The 13,069-nt window shown below is 44.8% G+C and overlaps 1 protein-coding gene across 1 annotated transcript in view; it reads left to right on the forward strand.

Annotated features, from left to right (window-relative positions):
• The window catches only part of map3k10 (mitogen-activated protein kinase kinase kinase 10), a gene marked incomplete at its 5' end in the record, with an annotated part of 31,988 nt that extends 24,530 nt beyond the window's left edge, over positions 1-7,458 (forward strand). Inside the window, 8 exons of the mRNA XM_084558051.1 lie at positions 1,101-1,276; positions 1,646-1,892; positions 2,511-2,633; positions 2,721-2,859; positions 3,342-3,454; positions 3,534-3,832; positions 4,717-5,251; positions 5,426-7,458. Of these exons, the coding sequence (XP_084414177.1) occupies positions 1,101-1,276; positions 1,646-1,892; positions 2,511-2,633; positions 2,721-2,859; positions 3,342-3,454; positions 3,534-3,832; positions 4,717-5,251; positions 5,426-5,832 (2,039 nt within the window). The 3' untranslated portion in view covers positions 5,833-7,458. The remainder of the gene's footprint in view (positions 1-1,100; positions 1,277-1,645; positions 1,893-2,510; positions 2,634-2,720; positions 2,860-3,341; positions 3,455-3,533; positions 3,833-4,716; positions 5,252-5,425) is intronic.
• Positions 7,459-13,069: the final 5,611 nt, after the last annotated feature.

Here is a 13,069-nt window from a genome sequence, read left to right on the forward strand (position 1 = left end):
TGCAGTCAGTTTGTAGTCCAAGTGGTTTTGAGCGAGCCTTGAATGTGTGCATGTCAACAGTCCACGTGCAGAGCAAGCAAGCAAACGTGTCGCAGACGTGTCTCAATCAATACCTTTTAACCTTTTAACCTCTTATCTTAACTCCAACCCCTGATATCCACAGCTCTAGAAACTGTCCCGTCGTTGATTTCCAAAACTGTTTATTTTGTGTTGCAGACACACAAAAATATCCAAAATAAGCAGGATGTAGGCATTTGAATTATTAAAATAAGTTGTATCCCTTTTTCCCACCGTGGGAAAATCTGTTCCTGAGTATAACCCTTTCATTCGTACACACAAAGAGCAGTGAGTGCGCTTTGGGGCAGAGGGCAACCCGCTGGGGAGCAAGTTGGAGGGTTGGATGCTTTGCTCAAGGACACTTCAGCCATGTCGTTGAGGATTTTAATCAGTGACCCTACAGTCCCATGTCACCTTCTACAGCCACTAATCCAGTAGGCAACAAGCTCTTAAGCGGAGTTTATACCTCTGCAGGACATAGGCGCTGTAACCTATGCACGTAGCCTACGCGGGTGCCAGCCATTTATAATTGTGCGTTCGTCAGTCTGCCTCGCTCTGTGACAACGCTAGTAAGCGCTGTGTCTTTTTTTGCCAGTCGGGTTCCACTTCCTGCTTCACTTTTAACAATGGTGACTGAAACTTTCGCCGAACAGGAGCTGCACAAATGTCTGCATCTCCAAACCTCCTCAGTTAACCTCACCGATTCTTTACTGATCCAAAACAAGCAATTTGACAATTGCGGAGATGGAGAAGCATGGTTACATTTCTGGGGAGGTGCACGTCAGTTACGGCGAAGGCTCTGCGTAGGTGTCTGCGTTGTCGCCGTAGCCTCTGCATCGACTTAGCGTGCAAGCATAAACCGCCTATTACAGGGGCGGTTCATGGAAAGTTTTTTGATGGAGATCCTTCACACAAACCTAACAACACGTCATCTTCTGTGTTTGTGTTTCATTTTATGCGTAACACCTGATTTTCACCAAAAGATCCAGTAATATCTTGTACATTGTAATTAACTACTTCTTTTTCATTCCCTCGTCCCTCAGAGTGCTGGAGCCCCAACCCTCACAGCCGGCCCTCGTTCACCAACATCCTGAGGCGACTGCTGGCCATCGAGCAGTCGTCCATGTTTCAGATGCCTCTAGAGTCCTTTCACTCCTTACAAGAAGACTGGAGGCTGGAGATCCAGCAGATGTTTGACGAGCTCAGGGCCAAAGAGAAGGTGAGAGGTCTGAAAATCAAAAGCGACTCCTGAGGCCTCTTTTTCTGCACTTATTTGTATTATTTATATTTCTACTAATATTTAGTCTTCGAGTTCAGATAATATTGTGCCGTTGAACAAACTTTCCTCATTTCCTGCCTTTCGTTAGAGTTTATTTATTTGAACAGTTGAAGAAGTCAGATTTCATTTTGAGGTGGGAGGAATCTCACCATGTCACATCTGCCTTAGGTGTCTCTGCAAATTAGAATTACCTTAGCAACAAGTCTAATGAAAAAAAAAGGTGTTAAAAGAGGTGCTGCTATGCCAGCAACTGCTCATCCTCCCTATCCTCCTCATTATCTTTCTTTTTTTCTCCTCTCCTCTCTGCAGGAGCTCAGATCATGGGAGGAGGCGTTGGCGCGAGCGGCCGAGGAGCAGAGGGAGCAGGAGGAGCAGCTGAAGAGGAGAGAGCAGGAGCTGGCGGAGAGGGAGATCGACATCGTGGAGCGGGAGCTGAACATCATCATCCACCAAATGTACCAGGAGAAGCCCAGCGTCAAGAAGAGGAAGGGCCACTTCAAGAAGAGCCGGCTGCTGAAGCTGGGCAGAGACAGCAACTGCATCAGTCTGCCCTCTGGTGGGTGGAAGAGGGAACTGCAGCGAGATTGGTTTAATCTGATGGAGCAAGAGCTCCTAGTTCCTGCTACATGTTTTTTTTTTTCCCCCAGTTTTGGAAATTTAGGACAAAGACTTCATCAACAGATTTAATTATCACTGCAGCACTGTAAAGCCACGTCACGCTCTTTTATTTTGAAAGGAATTAGTTTGAGATAATGGCCACACAGCGGTCCAGTGATTTTATTGGTCATTTTTCAAGGCCAGTGTTGTTTAAACGCTGATACAGTGAAAAAGCATAACAATTATGGTGTGCATTTACAACATACTGCTGTTTATTCTCTTTTAGACATTAAAGTTTTGTGCATTTTTATTTTAAAGCTGCAAATTATCAGATGTTTTGTAGTTTTTTTGGATAAAAAACTAAATTAACATTAAGTGACTTTAAAATAGTGACTTTCTGTCCATTAGCTAAATGACTAGTTGACTAATTGTCCAACAACTTGACCGTAGCATGCAGTATATGTTATCTTGCCGATTGTTTGCCTAGTTTGTCGGTGAGAGAGAGAAAACCGGAGTTCCCGGAAATTCATTTATCATATTATCCATCCATTTAATTGTTATTCAAATCTCTTTGCAGGCTTTGAGCATAAGATCACGGTGCAGGCGTCGCCCAGTGTGGACAAGAGGAAGACCCAGGGGAGCGAGAGCACCACCCCGCCTGCCAGCCCGGGCGTCATACCCCGACTCAGAGCCATCAGATGTGAGCGCAAATAAACACCTCTAAAATCACGTGGACATGACGTAGAACCGTTGTCTGACTGATTACGTTGTTGGTGCTGTCTCTCAGTGACGCCGAGCGATGGCAGTAAGACGTGGGGACGCAGCGCCGTGTGTAAGAAGGAGGACCTGACGACCAACAAGAAGAAGGGACGCACCTGGGGGCCGAGCTCCACCCACCAGAGAGAGAGGGTCGGCGGGGAGGAAAAGTATGAAAACTACTCTCTTAAATACAAGTTATAGATGTAGTGTTTTGAATTTAGCTGTCCCATTAAGAGTCAATGTTGTCTTATTTTGTGTAAGTTTTTAATAAATAGTTAAGTATAGGTCTGTCTGTTTTATTTAATGATTGACTAATGTGCTGCAGGTAATCTATATAGACAGGTACTCATAATACCACATGTAATATATCCAGAAAGTCACAACATGTCTTTGTTTTCATGAAAATACAGTGCATTATGAGGCTAATTTTCCTTTTCCTGCATAAAGATACTGCATTTTCAGATTATTTTCCTTAATAAAGAAGAATTAAACATCTGATCGATATCTATTTACAGCCAGACGAGCAGCTAGAAGCAGAGCATTTATCTGAACTCACTTTCCATCTGAACATTTTTATTTTTCCAGCACCTTTTGCTTTAATTAATGATTTAGACAACTTGATTTTAACGCATCATGTCTCTGCCTGCAGGCTGAAATCTCTGGGTGAAGGATGCAAGGTTTGGTCGTCCAGCGCACCAAATCTGGGCAAGTCCCCCAAACATGCCCCCATGACTGGTGGCTTCTCCAGCCTCAATGAAATGGGTGAGTCTTTTCTTTTCACTGCACTGTTGGCTCACTAATTAGTCACAGGAATTAACTCCATCTTGTCCGCCTCGAACAGAGGAGTGCGGCGAGTTTGAGGAGTCACCGGGGTCCTTAATGGCCTCGGAGACCAGCAGCAACGGAGCCATGGAGGACTCGGGGCATCCGTGGAGCGGCCTGGGGCCCAACATGGCGTGTGCTGTTGGTAATATGAGCTCCTCTCAGGGGCTGGGAGGCGTGGGGACGGGCGTCAGCAACCAGGACTCGCTCCGTCGCTGCAGCCAGAGGAAGAAGAGTGACATGCTGCTCTTGGGTTGTGCCTCCCTGCTCGCCTCGGTGGCTCTGGGACAAGACCTGATGCAGCTGGGAAAACTGCAGGTAGGAAGACGGCCGTCTGATCGAATCAATCAAAACTAAACCAGGAAGGATTCAGGGCTGAGCTGCTGGGAATAAAGTCGATTTATTATTTTTTTTTTGCCAGCATTTAGTTGGTGGAGTTTGCTCCCCTGCTTGAACTGGGGCCAGCTCTTTATTTATTCTCTAAGCTCTCTTTGCAGGTTATGGCCTGAAATCACACTTATTTGTGAGACTTTATTTTTTTCTCTTAGTTTTTGTTGGCTCCTTTTTATTTTATAAACCTGTCTGAGAGGAAAAAACTCTTAAATTGTGGAGAAATTTTTCTTCTGTTTTATATTCATGATTTACTATCAGCTCTCTTTACATAAACAGCTCCCTCCTGCAGATTCTCTTATACACTGATATAAAATAAGTACTGAGGTGAGAACATCCTTTTTTAGCTTGTGTCTTCATCAGGAAATAGTTTGAATTAAACAAATGCGTTTAATTCAAACTATTTCCAAACAGGTCACAAATCTGACACTGTTTCATGATGATGCCAAGAGAGTTTCTTAGTTGCCCTCTCATCCTCCGCATCTCAGACTAATCGCTCACTTTCGGAGCGAGATGAAACAACACGGCTCAAGCTGCCAAATTATCAGCAGGAAATGCGCGACGCTGTCGAGTCAGCACGGAGCGAGGTTTGCGCTGAAGGTTTCCTGCGCCTTGTTGGTTTAGGGATTTCGGTCTGTTGTTGAAGCAAACGAGGCTCCTACCAAAGTAGACACAGGGTGTAAAGATCGATAAAAGTGATGATTTGTGATGGGGTGTGGACGTGATCGTCAAAGAAATGAATTAATGTGTTTTTTATAAAAGCAGAAAAGTCAAAAGTGGATCACATTATTGTTCAATCGTGTTGTTGTCAGGTGCTTCAGGACGAGCAGGACCTCAGAGAGGAGCAGCGTAAGAAGAAGGACGGTCTCTTCCAACGGACGGGGCGTTTCCGTCGCAGCACCTCTCCACCCAGTCGAAACCTCTCCCTGTCTCTCTCCAGACATCACGACTCTACGCTTCCCTGCCTGGACCCTTCTCCCTCCGTGACACTCCTCTCTTTGTCCTCTCTGTCCGACTGCAACTCCACCAAGTCCCTCCTCCCCTCTGACCCAGAAGAGTTCCCCCTGACCCCGATCGCCGGAGTCAAAACCCCGGCGGCCGCTCCGGCTCCCGCGCTCAACCCGCTCTTGGACCTGCGGGCCGAGAGCTTCAAGAAGGAGCCCAACCAGTCGCTCACGCCCACCCACGTGTCTGCAGCCATGGCCCTGAACAGAGGACACAGGCGCACCCCTTCGGACGGGGCGATACGGCCCCGAGCCCAGACTCTGGGACATCACAGGACGCCGTCAGATGGCAGCATGCCCATGCCTCCTCCACCGGGGATGGCACACATCACAGCAAACAAAGGTAAATGAGGATTTAGAAACATGATTAATATATGTACATTTACGAATAGAAAATAAGACCTGGACAAACTTTAATGACAATTCATTCTCTCTTTGTTGAGATAACTAGACATTGAAGACATTAAACCAGTCTGCTATTAAGTCTCGCTTAACAAATCCGTTTTTTATTACTCAGGTTCACAGGAGTCCCGGGACATCCCTCGACTCCCCGACCCCTCCCTCATCTTCCCAGCCCCCCAACGGCGCAAAGCTCCCGCTCCGCCGATCCCCGACGCGGTTCCCCACAGCCTCGTCAGCCCCCTGGAGAGGCCCAAGACGCTGGAGTTCGCCCCGCGCCCGCGGCCCACCCCGGTCAAGATACGAGCTGACCCCTGGAAGCTCGGCTCCCTCTCCCGGACCCTGAGCTCGTCGCCTGGCAGCAGCTGTGACAGCCCCCTGGGTTCAGGGGACAGCAGCGCCAGCGCCAGCACCACGCGGCCCAACCTGATGGACATGGACATGGAGGGCCAGAGCTCGGACCCCACCATTCCTCTGTGTGGGCAGCGTCAGCCCGCCACCCTGTGTGGACAACAATACTCGTAGTGAAAAAACATTTTAACGTCTACTCTTTTTTTTTTTTTGGCATTCAGACCTTTCCAGGAAATTAGAGCTTGGGCTGAATGAGGAACGCCCACTGATGTCTGAGCCGGGCAAAGTGCACTCAACTGAAGTTCGCAAAAAACATCTCACTTCTTGTTTTTAGGCACTTACTGGAAGCCATCCCTCTCCTGTGCCCTACTAGTGTCCGAATAAGGTGTGAAACACTTACATCATCCCCTAATAAACCTGCACGGCACTGAGGGTCCTAGAGGCCTTTTAAAAGCCTTGTAGTGTCCTCCACCACCTTTCTTACCCTACTTTACCTTTCTTTACCTCTTAGTGCCCCCATGATGTTTCCCTCAAAGCCATTCAAGTACTTTTTGACTTTGCTATCTGGTCATTTCAGCTCATCTCTTTGTGCTTTTGCCTGTCTGTGTAGCTCTGCACTTTCTGCTTGCGTCTTTCCTGCCTCCCACTTAAAAAGACCAGAAAAAAAAAAATCCACACTCACTCTTTCACCTCAACATTCCCTTGAGACAAAGAGGAGCCGTGCTGTTTTAAATTCTCAATAGAGAGTGATCCTTCTTCTTATTTTGCACACTGTTTATTCTGCCGGTGCACCAGCATCTCTCCCACAATCTCCTCCTCCATCCTCACACGCGTCATCTCTCTGCATGGCGGTCATCGTCCTCCTCCCTCCAAGACAGGAACAAGCCTTCTCTCACAGCGCTGGTGGACTGGTAACATCCTCGGCCTTGTAAAGTAAAATGTTTATTTGCTCAGTGCTGACACCATCCCTGCTGCTACCTGTAAGCTTTTTTTTCTCTACTGGTTTGGCAGCCCAGGCGTGTTTGTGTGGATGTCTGTACATTACTCTACATGTGTGGATGTGCGTGCTGGTGCTTTTATTCAGTGCATTTTATTGAATGGTTTCGCTGTCCGCTACACGCAGCACTTCTTCAAGATAACACCACCGGTCGCTCCTCGTCTGTTTATCTTCAACATTCCTCACCCGGTAGCACTCTGCACGGATCCCTCTCATGCCACTGAAATGGATCTCAACCTCACGTAGTTTGAAACTTCACATCCTCTCCACTTGCTGTATTCAACATCAGTGGCACTTTAGGAGCCGTGTCGTACGACCGGTTGGTCTTTCCTTGGACTCGGCACAAAGCGCTCCAGTCACGGCTGACAAATCAACTTCCGATCGAGTTGCTTTTTGTACAGTGGACAGTTCGTCATCTTGGCTTCAGATGGTATTTACTTGACAGTTTCTCCAGGTGAGCGTGTGTGTGAGCGTGGGTTTGTTTGTGTGTACGTGTGTGTGTCATTGTTTGTATGGGATGACGACAATCCCGTTGGTAGAAGAGTGAGCCCGGACTCATTCTCCTCGCGTGGTTAAGAACACTGAGTATTTATTAAATTTATTGTTATTCTCTGAAAGGTTTAATTATTATTATTATTATTATTACAATGCATTCCTGGGATATCTGTATATATTTGTTTAAATAACAGGAAAAAAACAAGGAAAACCTGGGAAACGGCTCACTGAAACATCCACGTTGTCTTCAGTCTCAACCTGTGACATTTTCTGGGTTTGATGAGGAATAAGTGTGACATGTGATGATGAATGAGAGACGAATAAAAAAACAAAGAAACATGCGTTAGTGTCAGTACTGCATTTGATTTTGTTGTCGAGCAGCAGTGGAGGAAAAAGAGATCAGTTTACACATTAAAAATGTCCCATTATGAGTAAAAGTCCATTATGAGTACAAAAGTTTAATTAAATATCAAACGTAATAAAATAGTCCTGGTTTAACTCATTTATTTATTACTAGGAGGTCAAGTGGCGTTTCTTTTATTCGCACTTCTGTAATTTAAATCCAGTGGTTTTAAATCTAGGCGTCATGTCCCCTCCAGAGGGTCACCAGATAAACCTGAGGGTTCAGGACATTTAATAAGAGAGAAAAGAAGAAAAACAAAGTTTAGTTTCTTGAAAAACCTTTCAAAATAGCTATTTAAACCATAACTGAGTAACTGGACCTTATTTCTGGCATAAAATACGATCGTTTACTCACCGACATAACTTTGGTGTCATTTGTAGTCAATTGGGAGATATTTAGATCTGCTATATCCATATAGTGGGATATACGCATATAGTTTTTTTGCAACATGGCTGAATATTTTTTCCGATTCTGAGGTTGTGGACGAACCATAGCAGTAGCAAATTACAGGTAAACATGCCGACCGTCGCGGGTGCGCGCGGCGCTCAGAGATGACATCATCCAGGTCAGAAGACATCATCCGGGGTCTGTAGGTCAATCTACAGACCCCGGATGATGATAACAGGTAACTCCGGACACAACGGGGACTAGCACTAGTGTACGATAACAAAATATTGGTGAAATGAACGAGTTTCGTGGCAGATAATGTGTTATTTAGAGGCTGCGTTTCAGTGCCCCATTCACTCCCACTATATGGATATACGCAGATCAAAGTATCTCCCGACTGACTACAAATGACACAAAAGTTATATGGGTGAGTAAACGATCGTATTTTATGCCAGAAATAAGGTTATAAAGAACAGTAGTTCCCGTTTAAAGAACCGGAGCAAGACAAAAGGGACGCAAATCCTGCTTTTTGCTCGAGGTTACCAGCTAAAAATGTTGGAAAACATTGTTTTAATTTTTTAACAATAAGTTTTATTTCATAAAAGAATATTGCATGTCTTTAAAATGTTTAACTTTTAATGTAACACTGCAGCTGTAGATTGCAGATAAACGCAGCAGGAGCAAAAATTCCCCCATTTAAAATGTTTCACAGTCGAAGGATAATGTAGTAAAATGTCTCAGGATTGCATGTGACGGAGTCCTTAAGGAAAATGAGTACGGCTGGTTATAATGCTGCTGATTTTCTAGTAACAGTTTGCCTCCAACCAGGAGACAAAGGCGGCTGCAGTGACAGATAAAACCCTCCAGGTGTCACCGCTGTGCCCTATGATGTCATATCTTTCCCATGTCTGCTGTTTTTCTCCATGTCATGCATTCCTACAGTCGCTCCCTGACTATGCTGCTGCTGCTGCTGCTGCCACAAAAGTTGCAGATGAAGGTGCACTCACGCGTCCATCACCGCTAACAACAATTTCCGGGTCTGAATCTGAGATGACGGTGAAGAGAGAAAATCATTTGGATGCAAAACAAAACATGACACGACGCCTGAACGTGTAGACACGCGCGGCGCATACAGATGTTTCGTGTAAGTCTTCCTCTGCTGCGTCTGTCAGTGTCACCGCCAATCAAACACCTTTTCAGACGCCGGCCAGTTACCTAGCAACCCCTCCTCACTTCCATGGTGATGCTATTAAAAGCAACAACACACACACACACAAAAAAAAAAAAGGGAAAAAACGAATGATGGGCCTGAAAATGAAGTGAGGAAGAGAGAGAGAGAGAGAGAGAGGTGATGAAGAGCCAGCAGAAAGGATTCACACTGAGAGTCGCGTGGCTGATTTTCACAGCACACACACACACACACAAACACACACATAAAAAAATACACCAGTGTTTTCTTTGTCTTTTTATTTCTATTGTCCCACATTTGTCCTCTTCATTTTTTTCCCCCTCAGTCGTTTACATCAACATTTCTTCACCATATTTCATCTTCTCCCTTTGTTTCAAATTTAAAACCAGTAAATCAAGGGTGACAGTGTCGCCGGCACACGACAGAGACAGAGAGATGAGAGGTGGACAAACAAGGAGTGATACCAATGTGTTTGTGTGTTATCTGTTCGTCTTCGAAGTGAACTACAAACCAGATTGCCCGCCAGTTGGTGCGTCCCCGGATCTCCAGAAGGTCTCGCTTTGTCTCTGTACTGAGTCTCCACCACACAGCTAAACGACTGATGGAGATTTATAATAGAATATCGACACAATTTCAAAGTATTTTAGAGATATATTACACATTAAATGTGTCAAGACAGACGCACAGCAACCATATTCATCTTTCATATGTAATTAATCAGTTTAATATACTGTCAAGTCTAAGAAAAAGCAAAATGGTGGCAGAGCTGCATGTTACATCCCCGTCTGCATGTTGATTCCTCTCTTTTGTCCAGAGAAGACAAAAATACAAAAAAAAGTTTGAAAGATCAGAGAATTCAGCAGACAGCAAGGGACAGAAGAAAATATTTATTATATACTCATACTAACCTAACAGCCGACAAGTCTGCTGAAGCCTCTGCTGCTTTTAACCGTTCAGAGAAAGACGCTTTAACGTCACGATAAAATAAGCCACCGTGAAACAGAATCATTTATATTTTTAATAATATGTCAAAGAGTTCAACAGTGAGAAAACTCTCCTGCTTCCTGAGGACGGAGGGTCTGATGGGCCGTGACCAAACAATTCATCAGCTCTGATTGATTTGCATCCTGATTGCTGCATAAAAGTTTCTGAATGAGCAACACCCACTTCAGTGGCTCTTCAGTGACAATATGAAAAATCACATCCTTAAAAGACTGGAGCCTGTAACTGCTAAATGCATCTCAGTCAGGGCCAAGTTAATGCATATACAACTTTCTCTAATTTGTCTTCAAGCCCAACCTGCGATAATCTTGTTAATATCATTAGAGTCCACAAAACAAACTCATCACTCATCAGTCTCGATCCAGAGCCGTGCTGAAACTTTGACGGTCATATACTAGATTATTGTGAATCACACGACCTTCATCAGCTAAACTTTTAAAGTCTGCGAAGTGCCTGAAAGAGATAGAGCTCCTTGACTTTAAGCTACTTAAATGTGCCGAAGAAGGTCAACGCGAGACGATTGAAAGCTCTGAAACAGCTGTTTTAAAGAGATGTGATCGTTTAATCCCCAAAAACATTCAGTAAAAGGAAAGGAAATGCAAACTTCTGCTTATTAACACCACAACGACGTTCCACTTTGTTTGAAACTTTATTCATAATCTTCATTTACCAATCAATAGTGCATTCCCAGGCTAGCAGTTCAGTAAAACCAGACAGAGGCCTGTTGGATGTTTGGGTGTTGAAAGGAAAAAGGCCTCCTGGGAGCGATGCGAGACAAAAATTGCTGTCTTAGCCTCGAATGTCCCCAGCTTCGTGTCCTTCACGTCAACACAGAAACAAACAGGATGGAGGCCTGCGGCTGGGAGGAGAGATTCCTCGGAGTTCCCATGCACTGCTGTGCCGTACTGTACTGTACAGAAACATGTGAGTTGTCAGTCGGATGGAGGCGCCGAAGGGCACCACACGTACTCTGAGCCGGTTCCGTGTCCCTCGACGAAGGGGACATCAACAGAAATACCAACAAATACAGACACAGTCACAAAGCAGCTCTGTGGAGGAGCTTTAATAAAATTCTCTTTTCTATCTCTTGCTTTTCTTTTCCGTTGATAAAGTAATTCAGTAAAGTAAAGCTTTTCACAACCATAAAACTTTTCATTTTTGTTATTTTTTTTTGTACATTTGTTTCATATATTCACAAAAACTACTTTGACATTTGACAAACATTTACCTCAAATGACATCAAAGTAAAAGAGCAAAGAAAACCAAAAATAACACAGCCAGTAGTTTTACTTTTCCATTTCTTTTTTTTTTTGTTTTGTTGCTGTTGTTGTGCTTTTTGTTTGTTTTCAAAGCTACACTCACGTATAGATCAGGTGTTTCTGTCTCCGTTTGTGAGAGACAGCACGTTTGTCGGATTATGCTTACAAGAACAGCCTCGGCTCGGTCGTTAATCAAGAAAAAAACGATCGGCTAGAAACGATCCTGTTTTATGTGCAGCTAGTCGTCCCAGGACGGTTATAAGCACACACGTTGAGCTAGAATGACTTAGCACAGCGAGACAAAAAAAAAAACAAGATGGCGGACTGGTGCCGTGGAGAGACGACCATGAGGGGGGAGACCTATCCCCGAGGGGCCCGTGGGTGAGGAGGCTCAGCCCAGGCAGCCATGGAGACCGAGCCTCCAGGTGCTGTTTCTCATTGTGTTGATTTATCTCCTTTGGGAAGCCAGGAGAAAAATAAGAGAGCGAGATCAACACCTAAGAAAGCCTCTGCGTGTAATTTGCACCCTAATTAAACCCAGAACTGTGCGACTCTAACAACCTCAAATGTTTTTTAACTCATTGTTCCTATCGGTGTCAATTTCTTTGCAGACGATAGCTGTAACTATTTTAGCATCCAACCAAAGAGTTTTGTTACAGTAATATCTGTAATATCACGACACAACATAGCCAAAAGTATGCGGACATCCCATTGTGTTCATCGTCTGGGTTGAACATCTTAGTGTCTACTCCTGCATATGGCGTAAAATCATTTTTCTTCCAGTTGACTTTCCTGCACAGAGAACTTGACCACATCCAAAACACGAGCCAGGTCTTTCTGCTCAACGTGAACTGTGATCTAGCGGTTACAGACGACTATACCGTCACTGGTTTGAATCTTAAACCTCAACTGAGGCACCTAACTCCTAAAACTGCTTGTGTGGCTGCTCCTTGCTCAGTGCTCACCACTCCCTGTTGTATACTAGGCCAAAGTTTTAAATTTAACGATCTTGAGGATGTATGGGAACACAATTCAGCAGCCAGGTTTCTAAATATTGTACAGGGGCTTCCCAGAATAGCCTCCCTCCACTGAATGCCCGACAATATTTAGCGGATTTGCTAAGGTGTCCACATACTTTTGTTCGTGTAGTGTCTAATGATGAATTAGCAGTAAACTTTTACTGCCACAGCAGAGCTGCAGCTGCTTTACTGGGGCTGACGATGGCCTACTTCTCCCTCCACCAGAGCCTCTCTATATCATGCCGGTCTCTTGAACGCATGGTGCCGTCTCTCCAGAGTCCCATTGACACACTTAGGTCCCCCATTTACCTCAGAGCAGGTCAATGAAATAAATGGGGAGGGGGGAAATCTTTCCCAGCATCTTTCTTTGATTTGATTTCCTCCTCCGCTTCTTCTTTTTGACTTAGCAGTAATTATCCGTCACCTTATTCGGAGCAAAAGGCGACGCTTGTTTCATTAAAAAAAAAAAAAATCTGATGCTGTGATCACAGTTTGTCGCCACCGTCTGTGTTTATAAAGGGCAGAATGGATAAAAAGGAGGTATGAGCAAACAGCTTAGTGGCAGCATGCCATGACAGAAAGCAATAGAGAAGATATAATCCCTATCCCGAACATCTGAAGCAGCTCCCCGGAGCCGCACGTTACATGCAGGAAGGTGGG

This window comes from Chelon labrosus, assembly GCF_963514085.1.
Source record: "Chelon labrosus genome assembly, chromosome: 13".
NCBI lineage: Eukaryota > Metazoa > Chordata > Actinopteri > Mugiliformes > Mugilidae > Chelon > Chelon labrosus.